Source organism: Branchiostoma floridae, chromosome 1, assembly GCF_000003815.2.
Source record: "Branchiostoma floridae strain S238N-H82 chromosome 1, Bfl_VNyyK, whole genome shotgun sequence".
Lineage (NCBI taxonomy): Eukaryota > Metazoa > Chordata > Leptocardii > Amphioxiformes > Branchiostomatidae > Branchiostoma > Branchiostoma floridae.
The window spans coordinates 18313627-18341300 of NC_049979.1; the positions used below are offsets into that span (position 1 = coordinate 18313627).

Here is a 27674-nt window from a genome sequence, read left to right on the forward strand (position 1 = left end):
ATTTGGAACATCTCAACAGGCTCAGCTAATTGGGTACCTACTTAAGTCCCAGTGGTCTTAACTTTAATACATTGTAAGTATTTGTTCTACAAGACACAGGACAACTAACACCATCCAATGGTTGGCGAATGAAGACACTAAGTCCTGACGATGCTGTTGCTGAGCCAGATAATTTTATTTTGTTTTGCCAAGAATGGCTTCTCTTTCCACTTCAACTGGTAGGTTATGTTTAGTCACTGTCAGACCAATGGTCACAGCACCACACCCAGCTTTCCAAATATCATACACCCACTTAGTCCACAGGCCACATGTCACATACACTGTGGGGCACAGCCCACTTATGCATTACATCTTTTATATAGTCAGCTACATATACTGAGTACACTTGTGGGCCCTTTTGGAATCTTGTTAATATTGCTCTCTGTGCATGAAAGTATAACAGTCAAATTTTAAAATCTCTCACGGAAGAAAGGTTGAAACATGCCCCAACAAGTGAAGCTGCACACCAAACTTGAGTCCTAAACATCATAAGCTACACCAGGAGCAGGTGTGTGCAGTCCACAGGTATTGCATCAATAATTCATCACCACAAATTTTCTACCCACAAAAGAATTTCAGTCAAAGTTTCCAAAACCTGGGATAAAACAGATTGTGCCCAACCACTTCTTTTGATCCCAACTAATTTTTCTTGCTGGCACATCTCATTTCCGGCACGATAAAGATTATATAAAATTCCATCAAAAGACGTAGCTGTCATTTGTAAATATGAGATAAGCACACATGTTAAATTTGATATAGGGTCTTGTCTGTCCTAACAAATCACAGTTGCAACCACCCATTCTTTTGCCAAAGAGGCTTTCTTCTTACCCATCAATCAGCACTACATTGCTGTAACCCAGTATTTTAAGGTACTTTACTCGAGTAACCAACATGCAAAATCTATGCTGCTTCCCAGCATGGAATGGCTAAAATTAGAGTATGTGATCAAGAAACTTCAGCTTTAGTACTTGCTGATAAAGCTTTAGTACTTGCTGATAACTAGCAACATGAATAAAGGACTTCAACACAGTTGTGTCCATTACAAGGCTGACCCTCAATAACTACACAGACCCCAGCTTCAGCAAGGGTCAAGCTTCCAAAATAGCTATCACTGACCCTTACAGAGCAGCTTTCTTTGCTACCTCAGGTTTCACCTTGCCAGGTTTTCAGCACAATAACACACTCCAAAAGGAATGGTCCTGTTAAAAGCACACTACTAAGTGCTGAAATCAAATCTGCTCCAACCCTTTGGTCCAAACAATACAAAATAACATGCATATTCATGCCAAGGTATCATCTACATTCTGTTCAACAAATTTGTCTGGTCAAGCTGGACCCTCATCAAGACATAGCTTGATAAGGTAATTTAGAACTTTTTTTCTAAAAGACCATTGAACCCAAATATAAGTGTTATTCAAATATATGATTTGATATAAATATCATATATATAAGGCACTGTTGCGCAACGGTCGATATTTTTGTGGATATAGTGGGCATTCGCTAAAAAGACTTTTTTTTGCTGGGCATTCACTAAAAAGACCATCGAAAATTGTCAACTTTGATTTATGCCACTTCGCGTCAATGGATTGACTTTAAACTCAGAATTAATGCATGGGAGCACAACGTGGACAATTCCAAGCAAAAAATATGAGATTCGTGCAGCCTGGACTTCGTTTGTGGGCATTGGCTAAAAAGACTGTCCCCAAGGACACAAGACTCAAAAGTTGGGAATTGCAACAAAATATCAACCTTCCTCTAGTTTAGGACAAAGCAATATCGTGTATTACCACCTGTTTAGCTATAACATCAAAAAAAGTCACCAGTGACTGAAATCAAGAGCTCTTTTAACTTTGGATGATGATAGTGATCATACCTGCTTTGTCTACAAGGAGCATGCATTTTCTTGTCCAGTGACAAATTGAAAAATACATAGAATTCCCAGGTCTAAATTCTTATCATTTTGTACATATTCTTATTCACTGTATATCCACCTGGAGAGCATCTGTCCCTATAAATCCTATAATGGATCTAGCTGGTATACAATCTATACCTTTGTATGGGCAATCATAATGATACCTGGAATAGTCAAGTTTCACTATCTTAAGTCAAATCTGCATATGTATTCCAGCATAAGATCTAAGGATTAACCCCAACAAGAGCATAAGCCCTGAAGCCAAGGTTATGCATACTACAGTGGCCACAATAGTCATGTGATATAGCAGCTGCTCAACAAATCCAACAGCTTCATTGTCATTGTGTACCATATGAAGTACTGTAAGTTCATTTATGTTCGCGAGCACTTAATTTCGCGAGTTTGAGCAAATCGGGAGTTCGCGAGATCTTTGAGTTCGCGAGTGGGTGTTTCAATTATTTTTCGAAAGTTACGTTACGATCCGGTAACGTTAGCGAGTGCCCCCCTCCCACCCACACCGCAACACTAGTCATGCCGTCAAAGGCGGCATTTACGCCTTACAGTTCATAGTTCCCCTTCAAACAATGTCTAAAGTTGGTGTACTCAATAAAAAATGTGTTTCTACCGAGCCACTGTCTCATTGTTGAGCTCATTTCGGCCGTGATTTGACGACAGCGCACGGAACGCAACGGGGTCAATGACCTCTGTTATGTCGCAATCACATTTGCCGCATAGGCTGACGGGATACCCCACGCCAAGCCAAGCGACGCGGGCGCCATTTTGAAATTTTTTTAGCGTGAAAGACGGCGCTAAGTTTTAAACTTTCAGCGTAATTTGTGGACACAAGTTGTACACAAGAAGGTGAAGAGTTTATGTCTCCCATATTTACAGTAGTTCTAACTCAGAATTATGAAACGGACGTCTTATTTTCGGCATGTAAGCGGAGTTGTGTTTGCCACGTTTCTAGTCATGCAAAAAAAGTCACTAAATATTCCCCGGCTGTAAACCTGCTGCAATTCCACAGCCTTCCTTGTATTTGTAAAGACCAGTACTACTCAGTTTTATTTATTTTTTGTTTCGTTCGTAACTTGTAGAAATCTAGTAAAACTAAGACAATGTACTAAGTAATTTGTTATCAGAGCCATGTCACGGCGTGTACGTACTAGTAAACAAAGCCGACATGTTTCTTTTTTCTCCGTTCGCCAGTGGCACATTTCTATACAACAATGACTCCATGTATCGTATATGTGTTGAATTAACTTTTATTTCGGTTTGAAAAGAATAAATGGTCTGTTGTCAGTTGAGTAATGTCATTGGTATAAGTTGCTATCATATAGTAAACACGTAGTTGAGACTGGATCATTTGGACGGAAGGTGTGGGGAGGGGGGGACGATATTGAACATGCATGTTCGCGAGTAGATGACTTCGCGAAGAGAAGGTTTTAGCGAAATACGCGAAGTTAAAAATCTCGCGAACTTAAATGAACTTACAGTAGTCATTTTGTAGCAAACATTCAAGTTGAGACTTTGATGTTAACATGCCTAACTTCACAAAATGTTGAACCGTCATATTGATACTGTTGAAACATATCATCATAATGTCACTAACAAGACCATGTGATATCTAGTTACTTGTTTCTGATTCAAGATAAGGACAATAAGATACATATACAAGATTAAATCTGTAGATCACACAGATAGAGATAGAATTACAGGCATTTTCCATAGATATATAATGCCTTGAACTCTCCACATGTCATCCCAGTAGATAACAATTCCCAAGGGACTGAAGTCAGACTACTGAAATGGTCAGCAAAACATGGAGGCTGTTCAAAACATGGAACCCTGTGTGGGGAATGGGCGATGGCTTGTACCAGCTTCTTTTCTGGGGAGAGAGATCTTGCAGTGGTTTATCTGCTTTAGTTGCCCTGTATCAATGTTTGTCCAAGATGGAATGATAGCTGTCTACCATCTGGCATATCTATATCTCTTCCGGACAAATGCTCTGCTATCACATGTAGCAGCAACCCTGAACTTTTTCTGCTTCCAGAGATATGAAAATTCTTTGCATTTTGGCCTCATCTTGATTGACATCAAATGGTACTGTGGTTTTAGATAAGGCAAGAATCAGTTGTAGTTATTTCATAACAAAAAGTTCATTCTGGGAACCTTGAAAAGATTATCTTTATCATAGCCATGACCTCCTGTTGTTTCCAAGTTGTCACCGAGACGATCTAGATAATACTGACTAGATCATTTCTCTATACATGTACTAGAGATGAGGCTTGGCTGGTGTTACATTCATTAATTCAAATAAGGGCCCGAGGAAAGTAGACAGCCATAGACATTTTACAGCTTCATGGACAAGGAAAGCTTTTAAAGATGACAAGATCTCCTTCCAACAATCTTCACCTTTTTTGGAACTGAGTTAAAGCTAGCCTGATTAAATCTCGCTTATAGCAGCCCGCAGGGAGGGGCCAGTTACAGCCCTGGACAGCGGAGTTTGTGTTACACAGACTAAGTTAAAGCAATCCTTAAACCCCATATCCAGTACACACCTCAGTGTGGGAAGGCTAACTCGTCAGGGAAAAGTTCTAAATGTAACTTAAGCGTTTATTTTCAATGTACCCATCCATGATAGGACTAATCCAGCGAGTGACATACAGTGAGTATATGTAACCGAGGAATATTCAGTTCAGTTTGGCATACTGATAGATGGAAAATAATGCAAATGAAGACCTAATATGCATAATCAATGAGAGAAAATGCAGCTATCTGATAGAGGTAAATGATGGGAATTTGATACATGGCATTTGGAAGTTACGACATAGCAAAATATTATGCAAATGAGGAATTCATTTGCATAATGCTTGTATGTCCTTCATTCATATGATATGATTGTCTATTTCAGTTTGCATGGAGATGATCAACTAACATAATCTAGGCAAATGAAAAAAACATTATTTGCTTAATGAGAAACACAAATACACTGTAATACATCAGCTGTAATTATCAAAATCATCTGGCAAAGGTATGGGGTCATGGAACTCTAGTTCTATTTATAATTCAGGGCTCGAAATTCATTTTTGGGATTAGGTGCACAGGTGCACCCAGCTTTAAAAATTGGGTGCACCAAAAAACTTTTAGGTGCACCACTTAAATTTAAGTAACAACCTAATAGCAAACTTAGTTACAAGCTATCAAATTCTTAAACAAGTACCATGACAGACATTTTTATTATTTTTCTAACACTTAGATGTCAAGAATATGATGTATACTAGTATACTTTGATATCTTTACATACATAAACCTAAGAAAATATTTGGGTGTACCCTGTGCACCCACAGAAAATAATTGGGTGCACAGCTTCAATTTTGGGTGCACCTGGGTGCACATGCACCCAGTATTTCGAGCCCTGTAATTTGTACAAAAAGTTGTTGTATGCATGAATTTCCTGTACTTCCTCCATTGCAGAGGCTACCAACACACTTTTGAAGTCTATTTCAAAAAGTCATCTTCTGAAGAAATTGTTTAAGTTAGATTCAGCTGAAGGAACAGCAATCTGGTCAATTTCTTTCCAAACAACAAGTACCATGACACACAAGAGGGCTTTTTCAGTCTTTTTCATGGCACCAAGAGCACCACATACTGCATATAATTCCTGTAATTTTTTTCAAACAGAACTGAGCCAATTTGAAAACTAACTGTATTAGGAAGTGTGGTTCAACACACAGTCTACACCTTAGCAACTTTTACCACTGCAATAAGACCCAGTGTGTGCTGAGCAAATGGAGATGTGCATTCAATCTCTGGAGACAAAAGCAGGTAGGCCAGGCTAATACAATACACAGGCAGACATAGTCACTCAGGTATCTCGTTACCAGGTAACCAATCTGCCTGAAGAAAGTATGTGCACAGGCTTTGCTACCAAACCTTTTCTGAGAGGTATACATCAATAAAAGATACACCCTCCCTCGGTGACAAAATATCCTGAAACAGGATGCGACAGTATCCCAGCAAATTTGTAGCCCAATCCAGGGAGGATGAGTCTGGCGTCAGATGGTATCGATTTTTATGATGATGAAGGGTAATCGTAAAGCCTTGACTGTTCCAAACAAAAGGCCAGGAGGATATTTGGGAGGCATAATAGTCACAATTTATGCGTTGTTTTAGGTTGGAAGCTATCAAACCTCAGCAATAAACTAGCCATTGCTCAAGTACAGTTGTTACTCTCAGAGTGATTTATCACCCAGCTATGGGCCATGAGTAATGGAGGCGCCTGTGGGAGCCTGCATACCATCTTGTATAATGTAGGTAAATCATTCAGCTTTGGGGACAAATGTGAGTATGCTGCAGGGTGAGTTGATTATCCCTAAATATCAGTCAACATGAGTCGCATAATTGCCTGATATCCTGCTGCAAATGCAAGATGCTTGGCCAACAAGGAAGTAGTAAGGACACAGGTCCATATCAGAATTGCAGGAGTGGCCAATGATACTGTAAAGAAGAGTAGGTAAATGGAGACTAGGGCAGGTACCTTTCGTTGCAATGAAGTTGTGACGGGCCACAGCAGCATGTTGAAATTTGACCAAATTATATCTCGTATCTAAAATAATTCATCTGTCTTTAAACTGTTTTTGACCTGCTGATTTGCAGGTTCTGAATTATTTACTAGCAATTTCAGTTATTGCCTGCAAATTGCACATTGCAGGTGGCATGTTCATGCCCTGCTTTTGGTCCCACTGATTATTTTGAAATGCCTCCAAAAAGCAGTCAAAATAAATTGATCTAGCTTAGGTCCATCCCAGTACAAGGTACTACAAACTTTAGCCTTCCTAAGAACCTTCTGTTGTAAGGGACTCTAAGTGACAGTACAAACAACAGCTTAGAGTTCAGCAAGGCCTGACCTGATGATTTACACCTGTGCAGAGTTCCACAGCAGTATACCTGAACCTCAGTTGTCATGGCAATCACTGCACCTGTCCATCCTTGGGTCAGGAGCTGGTCTACGAGAGGAACCTTTGCATTTGCTATCATATCATCATCTATTTCAACCGAAGTTGGGGGCCGAAATACGTGTGTATGGTGGGAAACATCAAAATCAATTATGATTTTTGGTTATTTCTTTTATTATTTTTTTTGCGGGCCGACTACTCTCTCTTGGCAGCTTACAATAGGAGGGGCTAAATCGCAAGGGTCTAGAGTGAGGTTCCATTCGGCGCCACTCAGGTGACCTCAATACGACAGTAATTACCCCAGGTGCGGCCAAGGGACTGTAAGTTTTGAACCAGTCACACCGCACCATCGCACATGTGGTGGGTTCTTTAACGTGTTTGAGGTGTTGCTTTCCTCAAACACGGGACCTCCATTTAACGTCCTACCCGAGGAACGGCCCTAGCTGATGCTAGATACTCATTTTCACCTGAGTACAGCGAGGAAAGCCATGTTAAGTGCCTTTCCTATGGGCACAAGATCGGTGACACTGCATGATTCAAACTCAAGACCTCTCGGTCCTGAGCCAAACACGCTGCCGCTGCGCCATGCGATCTCACTAAATTTTTCTGTATTGCTCTCCAACTTACTAGCAGTCCACAGCAAAACCTTCACAGTTTATGGCCTCAGTACAACTTAGGTAACCTAAAAAAACTTCCTATATAAACTATAAATATGGATGATACAATATTTTGACAATGGAAACTTCCTTTGTACATCTGCACAAGAAAACTTTTTAATAATTCTAAATGCATGGCTTACCCATAATGAATGCCTTTCAGAACTAAAATATTTGAGGGTCAGCCAAACAGTTTCATAAGTAGATGCTACCAGCACTACAAAACATTGTCCTTTGGCACCATCGAGCTTTTGTCTTGTTTCCTGTTGCATAACACAGGAGTCAAAAATCTTTATGCTACACTGCACCTATTCAACAATGTGAACTTGAAACCTAACACCTTGGAAATAATTTCATTGTATGGATAGTCACACTTATCATTAGAACCATAAAGCATATAGCTAGCCAAACTAAATATTACATGTGACATACATGTATATTTTTCTGTAAATTATGACTTGCTTTGCATAATTGAGCTAACTTTGACCATGAATCCAACAAGTCCTCCTCCTAAATTTCAACATTTCTGCTCCTGGTAGGATATCCTTAAACTAGCATTGTTCTTCTTTTGGGTCAAAGTGTATGTGACATAATATGACAAAAGTTATCCATCCACATGGTTTTGAAGAGAATTATGTATAGAGGTTTCTAAGTAGAAAACACACAGTACTGTATGCTACATGGATGACATCATGTTCCAAAGACATACACGAGATCCTCTTGTTAAACAAGGCTACACCATAAGTACACCCACATATGACCTTGGGGTACTGCCAACTGACAGATAGATTGAACCAGCTGACCCTAACTTGGCACTGTTGCCTATAACATAGCTACTCCCATAGTAAATCAACTTATACTGCCAACAGACTTCTTACTTTGGTTTTTCAAATGCAACACTAAATGGAAAGAATAGGCGCAAGTCCAAGGACAATGTGGCAAGAAATAGCTGATTAAGACCATAACAACATAAACAATGTTCCATAATCAACTTTCTTGACTAATTTACTTTGCCATACTTTGCTTTGCTTTCTTCAATCCAAACAATATCCATACTATTAATCAGACGTACCGGGACATCCATCTATAGTAAACATGGAGCCTGATGAGTGAAAATCTTGCTGTTACAATTGTTGGTTACAATTCAAGACCTTCAAATTCAAAGTCGGACAAATTCATTGTCTTTCTAACTACCATGGGCTTATTCAAGCACAACTGCAGATGATATGAAACATTGCCAATTGCACATATTCAAGAATCTATAATAGTAAGTATAATCCTGAACAGAATTCTAATTAGCCCCAACCTGGTAATTTCCACTCCTGATCAAACTACATGCAAAACAAGGCAATCAGACTTTTAATACATAAAAGAATGGTGAAAACCTTTTCTATTACAGATTTTCACATTACATCAATGTGTACTATTGGTATATGAGTTTTGGAACAAAGATCTGGCTTTCTTAGTGCTTCCACCATTACAAACTAAACTCTTGCTCCTTTCTGTGCAACTTTGTAGACTCAACTAGTCTAGACTCAGTAGCCTTCAAAATAACATATACAGTTACATACACATTATTTTCACAGTTTTGCAACCAAATGGCTTCCAACATAACAGACATTACTTCAAACTTGACTGAAATAAATAAAACAGAGGTAGGGACAAGAAAACAATCTCTCACAGGCAGAGGAAGGGGTTTTGTCAAGAGGCTGATAGAGGGACACAAAAACACCAACCCATTCATGTGGAAAACCACCAAGTCAACCACAGTGGTTTTCCACATCCTGTTGTGATTGTGTCAGGAGCTTCAATGAGGCAGTCATCACCCAACACCTGTTAAATGCAACCTGTCCATGTTTCATCCTACTTGTATGTGTAACAATAATATTGGTAAACTTCAGGTTGTACTCAGAAGTTGTAGTCATTGTCAGATACATGTACACTATATGTAATCTCAGTCTTGACAGGTTTTGTCACAATAAGTATGGGAAAAGAAAGTTAAGCTATACTTCATATTAGTCATCTATTTCAAATGTCCCCATTAATTTTGACTGGTGTAGCATGGGCTACATCAACAAGAAAGTACACAGAATATTAGCCACAAGATAAATACCACAGGCATTGAGATGACAAATATTGTAACAAACAAAGCTTTTAACCAAATTCATCAAAATGGGAAGATCTTTCCACATAGGAAAAAGGTAACTGAACACCTGTATTGCTTTGTGTACTATGACTTCACTTATGACATTCTTTGGCTAAAAGATGTGAGCAATGTTCATGAACCATGGCTATGACCCCTCTGGACTGGAGTGGTTTAGCCCTGGTGCAGACAGACCTCAAGAGTCAGACTACCCAGGTAGCTCCAGTTCCACACCCAGCCCAAACAGCAACCCTGGAATGGTTCCCCCAGGCCTCATGAGTCAACAGTCCACAACTTCAAAAACTGACCCTGGCAAACGCATAAATACGCCAATCAGTAAAATTTCCTGAAAAAGAAGGTCATACATGGTGTGCTTTCAGAGCACACCAAGGTTCTACAGTTACTGCTTGGCATTGTTGCAATGACCATGTTGACAACAATAAGCTGGGTACAGTTTCCACGCTGGAATTTATGAGTGTTCCCAAGCGCAAGTCGATAGCAGTATTTTTCATGGAGGTCCAATCCCCTTCAAGGGTGACAAGGCGTTCGCCTATGTGAAAACAGAAGTACACAATAGGCTTTGTTTACTTATGGGTCTTTCCTAAACATGGCAGAGGTTCTATAATAGGGTAGTGACTTGGAACCAAGCCAAGACCTGCTCTGCACAATAGTAGATAGCTTGGGGTGCATGAAAATAGTTCCAACAGCCTTCCCTCTTAAATCTAATCCTGCCTAAAACCATGCCAAGTTCCAACTTACAAAACACATCTCTTCACCTACAGTATGCAACAAATGCGAGGGCTCGCAAAGCAGGGTATGCATGTGTGACCCATGGCCCATTGATTATGACAATGATGGCTGACAGACTGACCTTGTACATGTATACGCAGAAGACAAAGTTGATTATCACTAACTAAATGTTTCAATTTCTCTACCTGAGTATTTACTTAGAACTACAGCTCAATAACAGTGTTCAAATTCAAATTCAAATTCAAACCAGTATTTTCCATACCTACAACATTGAACAGGACACCTTTAAACATGTATAATTGTATTGATTCTATTGCTCTGATAATGTTTCACTGTCCTTTCCTTGCAAACACCCCCCAATTATTTAAAAACAGACATCACAACTATACTGGAATCCACTGCCCTCCCTGGCAGACAGCTGTAGTATGATCTAGTATTGCTCCAGATTGGGCATGTTGACTGTCCTGGGGCTGACCCTAGGCCAGACAGAGAATATTTCTGGTTCTGTGGCTCAGAGACTGATTCTCCATGTCAGGCAGTGGAATTATTATTATCAAGTGCTGCAGTGACACAGAAAACTTCCCCAGTGGCTAAACACGTCAGATAATGACAAACATAGCCATGCTGATCGAAGCCTCTCCTCACATAACAATTGGTAGATAAGGACCTACCATGGGCAGGGGCTGCAGGGCACATACTTAGTATGTGTCACTGGTCCACGTATAGCCCTGACACATTTCAACTATTTGAAACTTGGAGGTGACACAGGTAGTCTGGTAGCCTTCTTACAAATGTATGAATTCATAACTGAACTATGCCCCCATGCAGTTGTCAATGTACAATACCAACATGAGAAACTAACATACCATGTTTCAGTGTCAAAACAAATTATATCATATCGTTAGTACATACAAGTTCAGACTTGTTTTCAGAATGCTATTCAAAATTATTGGCAGGCCAAAGGAGGAATGGGATGAATGATGACTGTACATCACATACAGGCAGGATAATCAACATTTGACAACAGTGAAACAAACAGGACAAATAACGTAAAGCTATTATATAATAAATTAAACAGGGCTTTTTTGTCACTTTCTACAAAGAGCTTTTATCTTTCTAGAAAGTTGCAACTTTTGGTGAGATATACTGCACTTCTTATTTCGAGTTTTGACAGACAAAACAAGACATTCATTGATATCACAGTCAACACACTTTACACCACGCAAGATTTGCAGACTTTGTCTTCACTAACCTGCTGCATTTTCTCAAAGTCCAAACTAGGCCGGTCCGTGATGGCGTGAACTTGCGCTTCGCTGAAGGCTTGTCGATGTCTCTTTCTGGGACTGGCACAGCCATCCACTGTTCTCACCCGGGCGATGAAGAGCTGGGACCTCTCGCCCTGTGCGGGGTAAACTTTCTGTACATGCCGCTTGGGTGGGGAAGACGTAAAAACAACTGGAGAAGAGACCTTGCCACACATCAAGTCCTTGACTTCATCATCACTAGACCCTGAGCTATCTCCGCTGAGACTCCATCGGTTCACCTGGAAATGGCAATAGACAGGTTCATCAAACAGAACATTTGAAGTATGAATCAATATGTTCAGATAAATATATACTGTCCATCAATCATTAAAAACAACATTCCATTCAACAATACACTAATTAACTGCATTTATTTTATTATTGCATCAACACTTCAACACAACTCAAAATTCTAAAAGTCAACTAAAAGTTTAAAACAGATACAAAGATTAACAACAACAAGATATTCGTTCCGCCAGGTTTCTTTGTTCATGGTTTTTTGCCATGTCTGTCACACGTACCTGTGACCACTTTCTCTTCTCTCCCATATTTTCCTTCTCTCTGATAATGTGCTCAAGCTCTTCCTCTGAGCTGTGTCGATCCACGGACATGAATTCGCCTGCGTCTGTTTTCCGATCCCTGAGTAAGTCTGTCCCGATAGCAGAAGGCCCTGGCCAAGCCTGTGTGTTCTCTTGGTTTGGGGAGGGCTGGGGGTTCGGCACTTTCGCCTCCAACTTGGGGCTTTCCCTGTCGGTACCATTTCCCTCATATTGCCTCCCTGTAAACGACAGCATCGAAGTGAATGATAGAAACCTTTTCTTTTCGCTAAAACAGACATGGGTAGCTAGTCACCTACATAATATCATAGCATGGGAGTGTGAAGCACTGGTAACAAAAAGGAGCCCCAAATCCCAAGAGTCCCCGGACTTGTTGGTCCAGCCGCCATTTCCCCACTCAGGAACGAGCGAGGCACGCAAACGCACAACACGGACATGACGGATCCTGGCCTGGAATTCCTAACAAAATCAACAAAAAATGCTTACCCCTGTCTAGTCCCTCCAGTTCAACGTTGCCACTCTCTGAATCCGTGCTGCTGTAGCCTTGATCTTCTAGTTCTCCCTGTAAAATGGGCAGAAACAACACGGGTAAACACGTCCAGCTTTCATCCACGTATACAAGATGGACACAAAAAGAACCAAATTTCATGGCGGTTTTTCGAAGACAGACTTACCGAAGATTCTAGCGGCTGCACCTCGTTGATGGATAGTGGTCTGAGTTTCTGTGTGAGGAACCTGAGCATGCTGCGGCCCGGGACGGCAATATGTGGAGCACACAAAGAGTAGTTTTGTTGCAGCGGATTTGTGGGGCCTGCAAACCGAACCAACCGAGTAAAGGCGATACCGGGTCGAACCGTCGGTTCGTTCCTCCGGTCGTGATCCCCTCATTCAGCGGTTCACAAAATCTGTAAAAATTAACGTATCGCCGTGAATTTCACGGAAGACATAAACAAGCTTATCCTTTATCAAACTATCGAGTTTCATAAAATTCTGTCCACGGTAAACGGTGCTAGCCCCCGATCTACGAGGACATGCAACTACCCGTCCACCCTGAACCATCGACTCTGAGGCAAGTGATGATGGCGAGCTGGCACACATGCGGCGGAATCAGCTGAACCGAGATACAAATCCAGCACGCTGATTGGCCAGGAACTTGTCATGGTAGAGTTCCTGGCCAATCATCAGGCGAGAATTACGCAGAGAACTTTACACATGTCAACACGCCTACTTTACTACGCTAGGCACGGCCCACAAATAAATAAGAGCGTAAAGCGCACATCGCTGGAGGACGATAGCTGTTCGCTTATAAATTGTCACGTATGACTGACACTAGAGATCAACAATAATAAAACATGTTGTTTCGATCAAATAGAAATAAAAATACCGACAAAGATAGTCAAAATATTTGAGAGAAGATGAAGTAGAGGCCACCAAAATTTAAGAAAAGAGACACATCCAGAAGTTCTGAACTTTTTTTCTTGCACTCTGTTGCAGTTCAATGTGTGTAACGCAACGTTAACGTAGTCATCGTCTGCACCCATGAATTAAAGTAATACATATCATCAGGCTTCTTACCCACAAATATATGAGGATTTTTGTCACTTGACAGCTATTTCAAACTCTGGAGACGGTCAAATCCAGTATATCTGCAGTTGTAAGTGTCAACCCGGTCAGTGGTGGCAAAAGATAAACACTGGTTGTAAACACAGTGATCTGGGAGAGCGCGCTTTACGCGCAGGAAGTATGACCTATGACCTCCGCTGCTATTGGCTGACTCTCGCGTGGGTGCAATGAATGAAATATAGTACGGACAGATGGCGGGAAAAGTCACGCGGGTGGTTTGGTCGGTGCATCACTTCCGACGGTATGCTTCTATGCTAGCATTGATGAAACACAAAACATAGACAAGCTCAATCATCGACGCGGCTGAATTTGAAATTGTAAATTCTAATGGAGATCGAAATAAACAAACTAACAAAGACCGTATATATCGACGCAAATTCCTGTTTGTTTTATGACCCATTCAATATCATTATTCTTCGTTGCCAACGCTACAGCGTAATAAACATGATTCCAAAATTGACAAGAATGCCATCAAATTGAAAGCGCAACTTGCAGTTCCAACTTCTCCATCGTAAAGGCAGTGTCCAGCAAAGCCGATAAAATTGTTAGCATGATATTTAAACTGCCTGATATAGGCATGTAGCTTTACTCGAACCAAGCAATGGTTTCATAACTGACCTCATAAACACCGAGCTCTCTAGCCCAGTTTGATAATAGCATATTTCCTGTCAATAAAAAAATCATCGTGGTCTTGTGATTTTTTTCTGCAATTTTCTCTCTCTCCCTCTATTTTCAGGTGCACTATTCATAGTTTCTGCTGCGTGAACATAGTGTCGGGGTACAACTGGGGTAAACCTGTGCCCACGAGACGCCCAAAATAGATGGCTACTAACGGGGAATTCTCTGCAGTACCATTCCAAGCGGTCGATCAATACATGCAAAATGTATATATACACATACGCGTACATTGTCCCAAATCAAGCTCTTTACTAATGTATCTACGAAAATATAGATGCCCTTAAATAGTATCGACAACGTCGTGCGTGCTTTAAACGTTGTTTTGCCGTCGACCTACATGATTGCATACAACCAAACCGTGGCACACATTGGGTTCACGTCAGTCTTGGCACGACCTTCGTCAACCTTCTCACCCTATTTCAGGTACTGGCCGCCCAAAGGCAAACTAAGTAGCAAAACCCTGTTATGCCAAACGCTTGAGGGGTCGCCCGGATCATTTCAGGGTCATCTGTCATCGACTTGCTTTAATATTTTTACCCCTAGTCACGACTGTTTATCACCGGATTGGCCGAGCTTTGAGCTGGAAAGAAGATTACCGGTGCCGGTCGTCCAACACATGTGATTAGAGACCATGTGGAAAATTTAATCCGGCTGCAAGCCTGACGAATATAGCCATGACTTTATACTGTGACGCCCTTGTCCGAACCTCGCTAAACAAACGAGGAATGTCAAGACTTTTCGACACGAAATGTACCTGTTTGAAATAACAGTGATAACGTTAGATATCTCTAGAATTAATTGATTAAAAACGTTAACTAGTAACATAAAACCAAATACTGATATGAGAACCGCCGGTTTGTTGTGTGCATTTCCGCGGTCGAGTGTAGCCTCATTGGGTGAATTTCTTATCAAACATGTTAATTCAGCTTGGGTTTGAAGAGTGCTGGGTACTTGCCTTGTTTTCCCAAAAGAATAAAGAGAGAAAAAACGTCGTATGCAACGAATCTTGGGCGCACAAGTGCTGATTTCCTGATTTCAAGTTTCTGGTCAGTGAGTGAGAGAGAGTTTCTGATCAGTCGATCTGCAGTACAAGGAAAACATAGAGGGAACTATTTGCTGTCCTCGGTCTGCCCCCAGAATACATCTCGGTGTCGCCATACCAACACGACCACAGACCACACAAGAATAACGTTGTGGAAACAACTTCATCTTCATTGACATCATTTCTTACGCCATTCACGTGGTATGCCCATGTTGCATGTAAATATTTCACGGAAAAGCACTTTGTATTGAACTGGCTCTTAGTACCTTTGCATTTATCATATGATCTAACGTTATATTACAGGGTATATGTCCGCGTACTTGTACGTAAGCCCCCGGGCACGTATTTTAACTTTAACTATTCCACTTTCCACTCTAACGTTATGTGAAACTATGAGAGTGATTGTGACTCCGTGTACAGCCAGTTTTTGCACTACTCTTGGAACAGTATTCGATCATAGCCTGATTAAATCTCGCTTATAGCAGCCCGCCAAACATCCGCCGGCCAGTTACAGCCCTGGACAGCGGAGTTTGTGTTACACAGACTATATTCGATCACATTGTACGGCGTTTCGAAACACAACCACCCTTCACCCACTTTTCTTTCAATGGTGCATTGAAATATTCCTGCTGAGATAACGGGGAACATAGCACTCATACGAGCGATAATGTCATGCAGACGGCGGCCGCCACTGCTTAAATTGTCGAATCTATGGTTGACGATTCACAGAAACATTATATTACCTGTTATTTTCTACAATATCATTATTTCTTAGCTATAGAGGACTAAACATTGTGTTTGATTGTAACCAGATATATTTGGTTGATTCGACTATTTCGGAGAGACGACAGCTAGTAGCCGAGGTCAACAAATAGCCAATGGTACTGCCTAAAATTCTTCGACGGTCGGCTGGGTGTTCTGAGACCTAGATTTCGGCCCAACACGATGAACGCTACTTGACCTACTTTAGGTCGTGATGTTCCACATCTGCTTTGTTGTCTGGAGAAACAAAATCGTAGTCGTTGGCCCATTGCGCGCTCCGCAAAGTCTTCAGTTTTCAAATGTGAGCCTATCAACTCCGTCCGAATCTCCGAATGTGTACCATGATGCACCCACACCTGTGGAACAAGCCACTTGACGAGGGGTGGGGCCTGGTGTGCAGACCATCATTCATCATCTCGCCTGGCGCCGGTAAAACCTTTGTGTATTCAGGTATTTAGGGCCCTCTTGCATCAAATGTTTTATCGAAAGAGAATTTATTACACCGAGGGTTTGTACACTGGTCATTGTTCTTTCTTCTTTATTTTGCAGAAGGGAGAAAATCGCTATAATGGGTAACGTTACCATTCTCCATAGTAAGCGCTCCATCTTCTCGCTTGCTACGTATACATGCCGCGATGATGAGCAAGTGAAGGATTGGTACCCAAGCTCTGATATCGTTGCTAAATAAGGGAAGTTGCATACCATAACTGCATTGTGGTAGATGGTGTGAACCTCATAGCTGTGATATGTGTAAGTTAGTTAAAGGCTAACATAATCATCCTGTGCATAGATTGTGTAAATGTAGAATTCATTTACATAAAATTTTCAAAAGCTCTAGATATTTCATCTAGGTCTAAGGTCCCAAAACCCTACTCACTGTATCATTCTGTGTTGCTAAGTTAACACTTTTATATGGAATTGAGATTTTCTACTTGTAATATACGTACATGTAAAGACACTATTCACGAAGATATATTGACTTTTCATTATCGTGAAAAAGACATATGACTGCAAGGAGGGGAGGTCTGCCATTTCTGATTGATTTGTTCTAGTTGTTGTTGTTTACTGTACATGCCAATAGACTACACTCAAGTCTAATTTGGTTGGTTGTTAATGCTTTATCAGCGTTTGTTTTTAGTCGATATAAAACCCATAGCGTATAATATTTCAGTGTCCTTTACTCGGCGGTTCACTCATTGAATATTTTCAGTTTGGATTTGGTGGGGTTGAATCCGAAACATCGACGCAAACTGTCCTTTTCTGATTTGCTTTATCTACTAGAGAGCTTTTCCTCGTTAAAATGCTTCCGTCCAGTTTTGGGAACAGTCCAGTTTTGGGAACATAGTGGAAACCGGATACACCGCTGTACAAACCAAGGGATCATGGCGGTTTACGGAAGATTGATTAACACGCACAAATGTTGATATCAGATAAAACCTAGACAATCCAACTTAACATAATTGAAAAGCTTAATTGGCCGGCATGCCACATACGCAGCAGACTTACTTAAAACCTGGCGGCGAAACTAAAGACTGGAGGAACATGAAAACCTTCAATGTTGTGCGCGGTTTCTCACAAACTGTCTGCCATTCTAAAAGGCATCTTGATGACAAGAGGTTTGTGCACATGTCACGTCTTTCACTGTACCGGAAGACTCGCACGACAGAGTACACAACTTGCCCCCGGAATGTCTCTCCATTATCCATAGACACCAAATGCTGCCCGGAGCAACATATATTAACGGAGAAAAGGGGGACTTTGGCTATTGAATGAATTGAGCAGTACGCCCGGCACTTGACAGTCACTAGTAAAACTCGAGTAGTACTGGGAGGTGTGATTTTAAACAGTCGTTTCAGACACTGGAGTGAGTTAACATACCCCACCGCACTTCTGCTTGGGCATCAACACTCTAGAGATGCAAACCGCCGGCTTAAGATTAGCCTATTCCAACTTCACAACAAAGAGCAAATAGCGATGTTTTTTAAACACGCTTCTCTTTCTTGATATTAATACCTGATTACTCGGTGCATGTCTTGTGATGACTGAGACTGATATTGCAGTGTATATTGGCAGCGTGTGACAATAGACGGAATTTCGCCAACACAGCTACGATACATGTGCATCATTCACGGAAAGACGCGCGCACAAAAGGGTACTTAAAGATTCAATGCACGTCGCCAGAACACGGTAGACATTATCCCTGCCTCAATTCCGCTTCCTGATTCTGAAACTATCTGCATCTTCAACACAACTGGATTCGAGGCAGAGGTACAGGCAGTTTTGTCTGGCCCGTGTATGCAGATCTTAACCATGGTTATGGTTTTAACACACAAATGGGAAAGGAATGGCCACAACGAATTCTGAACGAGTGGAGATTAAGCAATGGATGCGGGCACTAGCTAGGGAAAACAAACGAACTGATGGAGATGCATAGACGAGATCATTAGATAGAACTTGTTGTCTTCAGCACGCAAAAAGTTCAATGATGTATTGATCAGTATCGAGCTCACTAGCGGCTTGTCTACTTTAATTAACCTCTTCTAGCCCCTCTGGTGAAATTCTAGTTTTGCCAGTGAGAGAATCGTGCAGGTGTAACCTTTATGAATCCTCCAGCCCCCCTGAGGTGCAGCAACCTTGGCCTAATTTTTATCAGCCATCGATTTGATTAGGCAAGCCGCAATGCGCCTTGGCGCCTTTCATGAATATTTTACTCTGGGAAAGCCCTAGAAGAATGAAGGCTACACCTTTTGTGAAGTGCCACGCGAGGTCTTGTCGCGTCCCCCGGCAACGCGCGACCTCCACGTGTGACGGCTCCAGTCCGAGTGTGCCTGACAAGGGGCGCGTGTCCCGCCCTGCTCAACAACGCGTCACGCCAGCATTACCGCACCCAACCGCGTAGATAATGGCCACATTAGCATGAGAAAAACTCCCTCAAGGAATACATCTGTAATTATGACTTCCATTCTTATATGGGCAATTAAGCGCGCGTTTTCATCACTGTCGGACTTCCAAATAGGATCTTGCTCGCATCCTGCAGAGATTCCTTCATCCCACAAAGCAACCCCATGCCGTAAATCATCCAAACTTCTCTTCACCACGCGGACATCACTGTGAAGTGACGACCGTTGCCAGGATCTTAACTGAAGCTACATGTAATACAATGTATGGAAACAGACTTCTTTAACGCATTCGTCAGTCCTTTCATTTCTCAGCGGATCAATGCGTTACTCTTCAAGCAGCGATGTCCCGTTTCTTGATGTTTGTTGCTAGTGTGTGTGTGTGCGGTTTTTTTTTTTGGCCGGCGGACATGAAGAAACACAGGACAAACTAAAAAGATCGACAAAACGGCCAAAAAAGTCACGAACAGCGGGATCCAAACCTCTGCTTGGAGGATATGGACGAACCAACTTCGAATCCTTGAAACGTCAGAATCACTGCTGCTAGTATTGCCTCCCAAGCAGGCCAGCAGGTCACGTTACAGTGGTTGTTGACGATGTATCTGGAGGCACACATTACAAGAAAGACTTCCAATGTCTATATGATACTCATAGTAAGAACGGTGTAGTATCATTGAACATTAACAAGTTATTCTCTGATGTATACAGTACTAACCTTTCGCGCTCAAAGTTTTACTTGACAAGTTTGACAAGTTTTATTCAAATTGTACAGACTTGCAGGATGTCCAGTTGGAAACATGCTGAATTGTTCTGAACATCACATGTACAACTCCACTATACTTGGGATTGGTAATCTCACCGAGTGAGAGCGCTAGTGATATGCATGGATTCAATCCTACTGTCTAGGGATCACAGGCTACTGTTTTTTACTGTATTGTTTTAGCAAAAGTCTACCCCTTTAATGGCTGATAACCTGTAATTTGTTCGTTTCATCAGCCTTATATATTGAGGGGATAGACTTTCGCTAAAGCTATATATTTATTGTATGACATTGACAGAATGATGAAACAAATATTCTATTAAACGCTATATCAGAAATGTGGTCTTGGATTCACCATCTTGCCTACACCAACACACGGGGCCTCGTACGATGATTACTTGTGCTTTGTTCAATAGACTTCACCAGATCTTTAATTGATAAGTCCCTGTCACCTATTGGTCTATCCCTTATATGAATGAATGGATGAATGGATGAACTTTATTCATAATTGTACACGATATAATGTACGGCAACAATGGCAAAGTAATTGATACAATAATACTAAAGTTTATCTTAAAGTGTATAACAGGAATATGGACATACATGTCTTCTTGACATGATGTATGTAAACCCCTTTTGTCTCTTAAAATTCATTATCTCTTATATGACTGACGGGCAGCGACGTTCTTTGCATTGATTCTGTCACGTCATTTACTTCGACTGTCCCTATATGACCTTGTGGTGGTATATCGGTCCTTGTTTGTATCTAGAGTTTGGGTTTAGCTGCGCTCTTGTGTGAAACGTCGATACGTCATGAACGGTTGGCTAAACCCTGGCAGAGCAACCTCGACTGATCAGTATCTATTGACCAATCAAGACTTTATTGATCACCTGATAGGGTCAATGTTTTATTTTCCAAGTCGTCTGTTATTAGTACAAATAGCACCGCGATTCAATTGGCGTGAGCTAGGATTGAAAATGTCCATTTTGTAAGTCAATACGACTCAAAACTGAAGCCTGCTACATTTCTACGTGACAGAGCCTTCACACAGCAGACAGAGCCGTACTTGGTAGTCAGAGTTTTCAACTTCACTGAACCAATGACCCAGTCCAATGGGTATTGTCTGGCATTATGTAGCCAGACAATGCCGCTCAAAGGTACCTGTTATGCCACTGATGTGTAATTCAGGGTTAGAAACTTGGCTTTCTCATCTCAACATATGATTGAGTAATTGTACCGACGATAACAATCTCCTTTCCTTTCTTCTGAGAAGGCAAATACATCAAAATAGCTGCTTCTAAGGTTTGCGCATCCATATATCTACCTTACTTTGTTCAAGAGTTCTCGTCAATACTTCGTGGGTGTCACAGTGCTCAATTATACTCAGATGCATTAGTTATGCTCAGTCCACAAAGGTTACGTCCATTGTACTGAAGTTGCCGTCCAATAGTTGTCCTTCAACAAGACCAGAGCCCGGTCCCATTCGATACGATGTACCCAGCAAAGTATAAAAACATACCATGATGATTGCTGAAAGTTTGATCGTTAACATCGGTAGAAGAACCTGTCGATATCTATTGCTCTCATCTATCTGAAGTATTGTGTACATAATGATCAAGTTTTTGGCGGTGTATGTCAGTCATCACGGCACGTTTTAGAATGTTATAAGGTTTTACCTTTGCACGTGATCGCTGACATGGTTATAATGTCCGGTCGATATCTAACGTTAGTACTATCATCTTGTATATCCTGATCAAGTTCTTGACGTTGCATGTCTGGTAAGTCACGTTTTCAGAATGTTATAGGTCGGCCCCGAGATCCACCATAGGAAACCCCGTGAACCTACGAATATATATGGTGATATTTATAGCAGCGATTTTGGGCAGGGTATTATAGACTGATCGAGCGCGATAGCCATCAAAGTGTTTGAAGACCGATGACGGGCTGAACAATCTTTTACTCTCAACAACCCTCCAAATGTGACCTCATTTGAAGAAGCGCAAGGGGCAATAATGGCATCCTCTTCCGACATAAACACCTTTCTCCCCTTTGATCCTAGTCCCGCCCGTCCAGCAACTGAACACCTACTGGGCAGTGCGTAGGTCTGCCCAGGTCTTCCATATGCCATCCTACATGAACCAAGGAAGTTGATCGTTCTACGGCATTACGATTCACGAAACGCCACCAAGAATGGCCTTTCCGCAACATTTGGAGCGTTATTTATGGAGAGTGGACCGTAATAAACCGCCATAAACCTCCCATTTGCGTGCACTTGAATGTACAAAACGGAGTTTTCACGGTTCTGGGGCCGTTTTACGCTTAATGCGCGCGGCCGACCCATTATGTTGGAAAGTATAAGGGTGGAGACCACAAATCACGCGTTAGGTCGCGAGGGGAGCAGGCATTATAGAATAGCTGTGACCTCTCTATTCTTCCCCCAGCATTGTCTTCACGCCAATATTAATTCGGGCAATTCATAAGATATTTCTCAGGAGAGAATTTCTGTCGCCTTGCTGGGTCTGGCTTGTAATGGCCTGTGACACATATGGCCGGGGGCAGGCAAGACACCAATCGTCCTCTCAGGAAAGTATTATTGTGTGACCAAACAGCTGCGGACACCACCGCAGTCTGACCTTCAGGTCTCAGACGGTCTTGACAACCCAAAATTTCGACTCGTACTGAATAAAACGTGCCCGGAGGGCTGCTTTCCCAGGCTATGCCCTGTCCGTGACCGCGGGTAATCGTCGAACCAGATGCCATTTTCACTGATATTCCATTGCCATACAGGCAATGTGCATGCACATTCTGTGGCGTACCGGCAGGACTGAAATACTCCACCCGACCACACTGGAAAAAAAAAAGTAGACATTGGCTACCGCCTTTATTACAACAGAACACATACTGGTTGCCACAACAGATTGTCATTGTTCTTACTAGGTCTTGCAGGGAAAGCTTTCGATAAATCTGAACAAAAGATTGACAAATTACTCTGCTCACCTCTAGAAGACCTAGAACAATCTTCAGTGAATACATCTTGGTTCTAGCATAAGATCGTTTGTCTTTGGGTCTACAACAGTAAAAAAAAACTATTCAATGCGAAGTCTATGTCTAAACGTTTTTTTTCTAACATTTGATGTTAAAGAAGACCCCTGCAGGGTTGGAGAAGCGACCTTCCCTGTGCTATATAGCGTACTATCGCGTGCGAACAGAGCGGCACAATCCTTCGGCTGGTCTCGAAATAGCCGTGATGAGTTGTTTGCGTGGGTCAGCACGTGGCTAAACCCCGGCCATCGCTGTAACTGCTCCATTTGAAGCATTTCCTCCTGCCAAACAAGATAACTACGCGTTTTTCTTGCCCGACGGAGTAAGCGGGCGTCCTTGGCTAAGTGAGGCACTTGTCGGTCGCACTGTTGACAGGAATATGGAATAACTTCTTACTGTAATAAATGTTCAAATGTACATGTAACCATGAGTTTAACAACAACCAGCACTATAGAACAGAATATTAGTAGTAGATGACAAAGGAGGATACCAGGGAATGACAATGAACACCGGGACTGATAGGCGTCTCCCCGGCGTCAGGTATTATATCAATCCATCGCCTCATCTGGTAGCCACTTATCATATATACAACGGGGCGTGGATAATGTAATGTTGGCTCTCGCTCAAGACAAAAACTCTTCTTCCAGATAATCCCATCCACATCTCTCAACAGCCTACACGTGTCCGTACCACGCTCAAGACGATAAATCATTTTCAAATTTTCACATACACGAAAATGTCCACTCACGGAAAGACGGCACTAGACTGATGATTTCAATCTCATCTCAGCCTGTACGACAAGATGTGAGTACCGTTAAGGACCTGGGACCCTCAAATGTGCACGTTCGCCCGAAAATAGGATATCCATATTCTCCAAGCAGACGCTGCAATTGGGTCACGGAAATAGTACGGGAGCTTGCAGGCAAAAATCCCGACCACTACTATCTCCGCGACCCAACCTCTGCTTGGAGAATTGGATATCCCGTCCTCCATAAGTGCCGTGATATGCATGGCACAGGATTCCATCGCTGCTATCGTTTGCTAGTCTCCAAGAAGACGTCTAAGCTGGATGACATAAGAGGAGAATTTGGCCAAATGGGGACAAATAAGTTGCCATCGGATCTCAGTCTTTGGCAGTAACCGGCCGGTCAGTTCATTCCTACTAGGCTTTTATTCCCAACTTGGTCATAGTCACTGTTGCTATTCGGCTAGGCCGGAGTCTGGTAGAGACTAATCGTTTGCTGTAATTGGACTTTTTCGTCTGTTCAAATGGGAACTTCAGCATACAGCATTTAGAGCTGTTTGGCGGCCAGGACGATTTACGGCTCATTTTACCTTTCGGTTTAGGTGCAGCAAGTTGAGCACTCGTTTTGTCCTATTGGAACAGATCATGTCCTACAGACCGTGATTACAGTGTGCTGTCAACTGTGACGGTGACCTAGGTACCCATATTATAGCCAGTAATGTCAAGGCTGAGTGATGCAGTACAGTTCCCACCAGTCCTTGTTCCACACGGCTTCTACTTGACTCTCCACGGGAATGTTCTTTAGATAATATGACAAACAGTATTTTTCACTCTCCTTTCTCATAATTTTGATACGTATCTGATAATGATAGCTCACTGATTGGGACAACACAGTGGTTCCATGCGAGAAGGTACCTAAAACTTCTTCAAATCAATTATCAAATCAAGCTTTGTCTTGAGAAGAGAGGTTAGACACCGGTAAGTGCACAAATTAATGTGTATCAGTGGAAAATGTGGAGGAGGGGTACCACTCCCAAGTTCGCTGCCCGGCCATACGAGTTACACTGGTATTCATCAAGAGCAATGCATCAAACGAAACGCGATTGGCTGTTTTCCAAGACCTCTGCTACCCATAATGACGTGCTCTGAAGTCATGTCTACATGTTCTTGCGGGTATTAAGGTACAGGCTTCATCCACTATTCTGTTTCCCAAGAAGGGAGCAGGAAACGGTGCTGTCAGTTATCCGAACCGCCGGTTAATGGAAGTCAGAAAGCATCGACTGGTGGTCTACAAGTCACACGATCGTATTAAGTAATCGGTTCAAACATAACAATGCGACTCGGAGTGATTAAAACAATGAACAAACCTCAATTTCTCATTTGTTGCAACGTTACATGTAATGATAGTTTCCGTTGTAATTTTAAATTACAATAAACTGTAATGACAAGAAGTAAAGCCTCCCTCTACCCTCCATCCCCTCATTTCATCTTCGCAAAGATGATATCTCGTTCGCACTCTTATCAAACCCCGTGCCCAGTCCCCGTTATTGGCGTACACGGATTTTGTATTAACAGCCTGAGGTACGAAGCGCTGGCGGGGGCTACTGTTGTCACCGGCCGGACAAGTTTGGTATGTGGCCACACCGATAAGATAACCACCACACGTGCCACCCCTGTGATTGTGATATGTTTACAGTCATAATCTCTGTGCGACCGGAGACAGTCTGTCCCTGCCATAGCCAGCACGTCAATGTCGTGTATGGAGCCGATATGAAATATGTGCGGTACCAATGTACAACAAGTCAATTTTAGCTGCGAACACATCATGGTTCTTGTAGTGCTGCCAAATCATTTCTCTCAACGCAAGGGGTATAGGAACGGTTTTTAAACTTAAATACTATTGCGTCATCAGAAAATGTGAATATTATTTTTGCGTTCAAGTAATTCACGTTTTGATTCTTTCACATCACAAAAGCCAAAGAATATAAGGCGTTGTTGAGTAGCTCTTTCTGTCCGGATCTGACGAAAAGGTCAATCAAAGGGGCGAGTTGCCTGGTTGCGCAGTTATCTTAATTCTTATGCGATGGCGCCAGGCAACACCAGTAACCAGGCAACGTGTGAGGACGGAAATTCTAGACTTATATCTTGATGCAAACTGTAACATCAATATTACGTTAGATAACAAAGAAATTCGAAGGTAAGCCGGATGTGTTCGCTCTGTGATGGGCATATATAGTTTGTTGGTAAACACAAAAGTTATTACAACTATGCTCACCAAATCCATTTGTTGTGTCGGAAGTGTCCTTCTTTATGGCAATGTTACCGCTTCACCATTATACTATTTGACATCGTGCCAGAAGACAAGTCTGTCATATTTGAGGACATTGCCCTTCAAATCAAACTTCCGGAATAGCCCGTTGTGCAAAAACTGTAGAAACACTCAATTTGAAAAGTAATGATCTGTTTAAGTGCGGGAGTCAAGCACATCTGCTGTAACCCCTTGCCCTTGCACAGCCCGTCAAGATATCGAACAGGATCAAAGATACTTATTAACAACCGTTCACTACATAAATGTTTCATAACCCCCTATACACAAATTACGAAACATCACTTGACTGCTATACTGTATCTATACTGCAAAGGCGCCATCCCTGTAATAGTACCGTCACCACGATCCTCTAAGGCGAGCTCAGGCAAACGCCCTTCAACGTACGCAGCACAAGATTTACTTGTAAAATGTTCCAGATCGCACCGGCAGAACCTGCTAGACGGGAGGTTGTTGTTCGCTCGTTCATAGAACATAGTGCTCCAATGTTCAGCACTACATGGGAGTAGTGAGCAGGCCCGAAATCGGCCATAGGCAGGAGACCCATCAAGGTGAGGCAGATGAAGGCAATCTGCAAGCAGATGTTTGAAGCTCCCGTGGTGGTAGTTTTGTGGATGTGGTCAGAAATCCTCTCTTCCCATGAACTACTTGCAGATAGAATGGAAACTTTTTTGATGTCACCAATTGATCTTGTGAGCAGATGTCTCTTCCTTTAAGCGCCAACCAGGACGACAACAAAAACAGCAATACCGTAGCATGTCCACGACAAAAGATACAAATTCTCCTGCAGTACCAAAACTATACACCAGGAAGTCCAATATCGACCTTGACCTTGTTCTTCCCTCCCTCACCCACAAACCGAAATCAAATCACAATCTATCCAAGGGTCCTTAAGTTATTGCTGGCCAGAAATTTGCCCAAACACATATACACACACATACACACACGCACATACACACACACACATTTGGCGGTAACAAATGACTCACAAAAAGCACCTCACATCTGCTTGAACATACGGAATTCTGCACCAGCTAGTCACAAATCGATTAGTCTGTACATCCACAAGAACAACACCGCTCATCAGACACGCATCTGCACAGGTTCGTCACACAGTGCAAGGATAGTGTTTGCCTTTCTCTAGTCGGGCCAATTTTTGTGATGCAAATGATGTTGATCAGAGATGATGTTTGAACACAAAGGCGCGTTTTATTCATAACGTCCCCGACAGATCTGATTAACGGCTCACTCGGAAAATTATGGCGTTATAACATCTCCAAGGTATGATGGCAAAGTCGCTTCCCAGGCAGCCAGGGACTGCTTATCATGCTTGTGCAGAAAGAGATTTCCCTGGCCGCCGAGCGTTTTCAATCAAAAATGTTCCTTTCTGTAGCGCGATTGCTATCCCAAGCCTTTGTATCTACATCAATGTACCATCGCCGAACCGGTGGAGGATTTGTAAGGCTTGTAACGATGAAAGGA

General features: G+C 42.1%; 1 protein-coding gene across 2 annotated transcripts in view; it reads right to left on the bottom strand.

Moving 5' to 3' along the window:
- Window positions 1-13405, bottom strand: part of LOC118417739 — a 38264-nt gene extending 24859 nt beyond the window's left edge. For both annotated transcript variants that reach the window (XM_035823446.1, XM_035823438.1), the window contains exons 1-4: window positions 12991-13405; window positions 12803-12878; window positions 12281-12537; window positions 11708-11998 (exon numbers count right to left, since the gene is read on the bottom strand). In XM_035823446.1, coding sequence (XP_035679339.1) covers window positions 11708-11998; window positions 12281-12537; window positions 12803-12878; window positions 12991-13059 — 693 coding nt within the window. In that variant the 5' untranslated portion in view covers window positions 13060-13405. The remainder of the gene's footprint in view (window positions 1-11707; window positions 11999-12280; window positions 12538-12802; window positions 12879-12990) is intronic.
- Between the last annotated feature and the right edge of the window lie 14269 nt (window positions 13406-27674).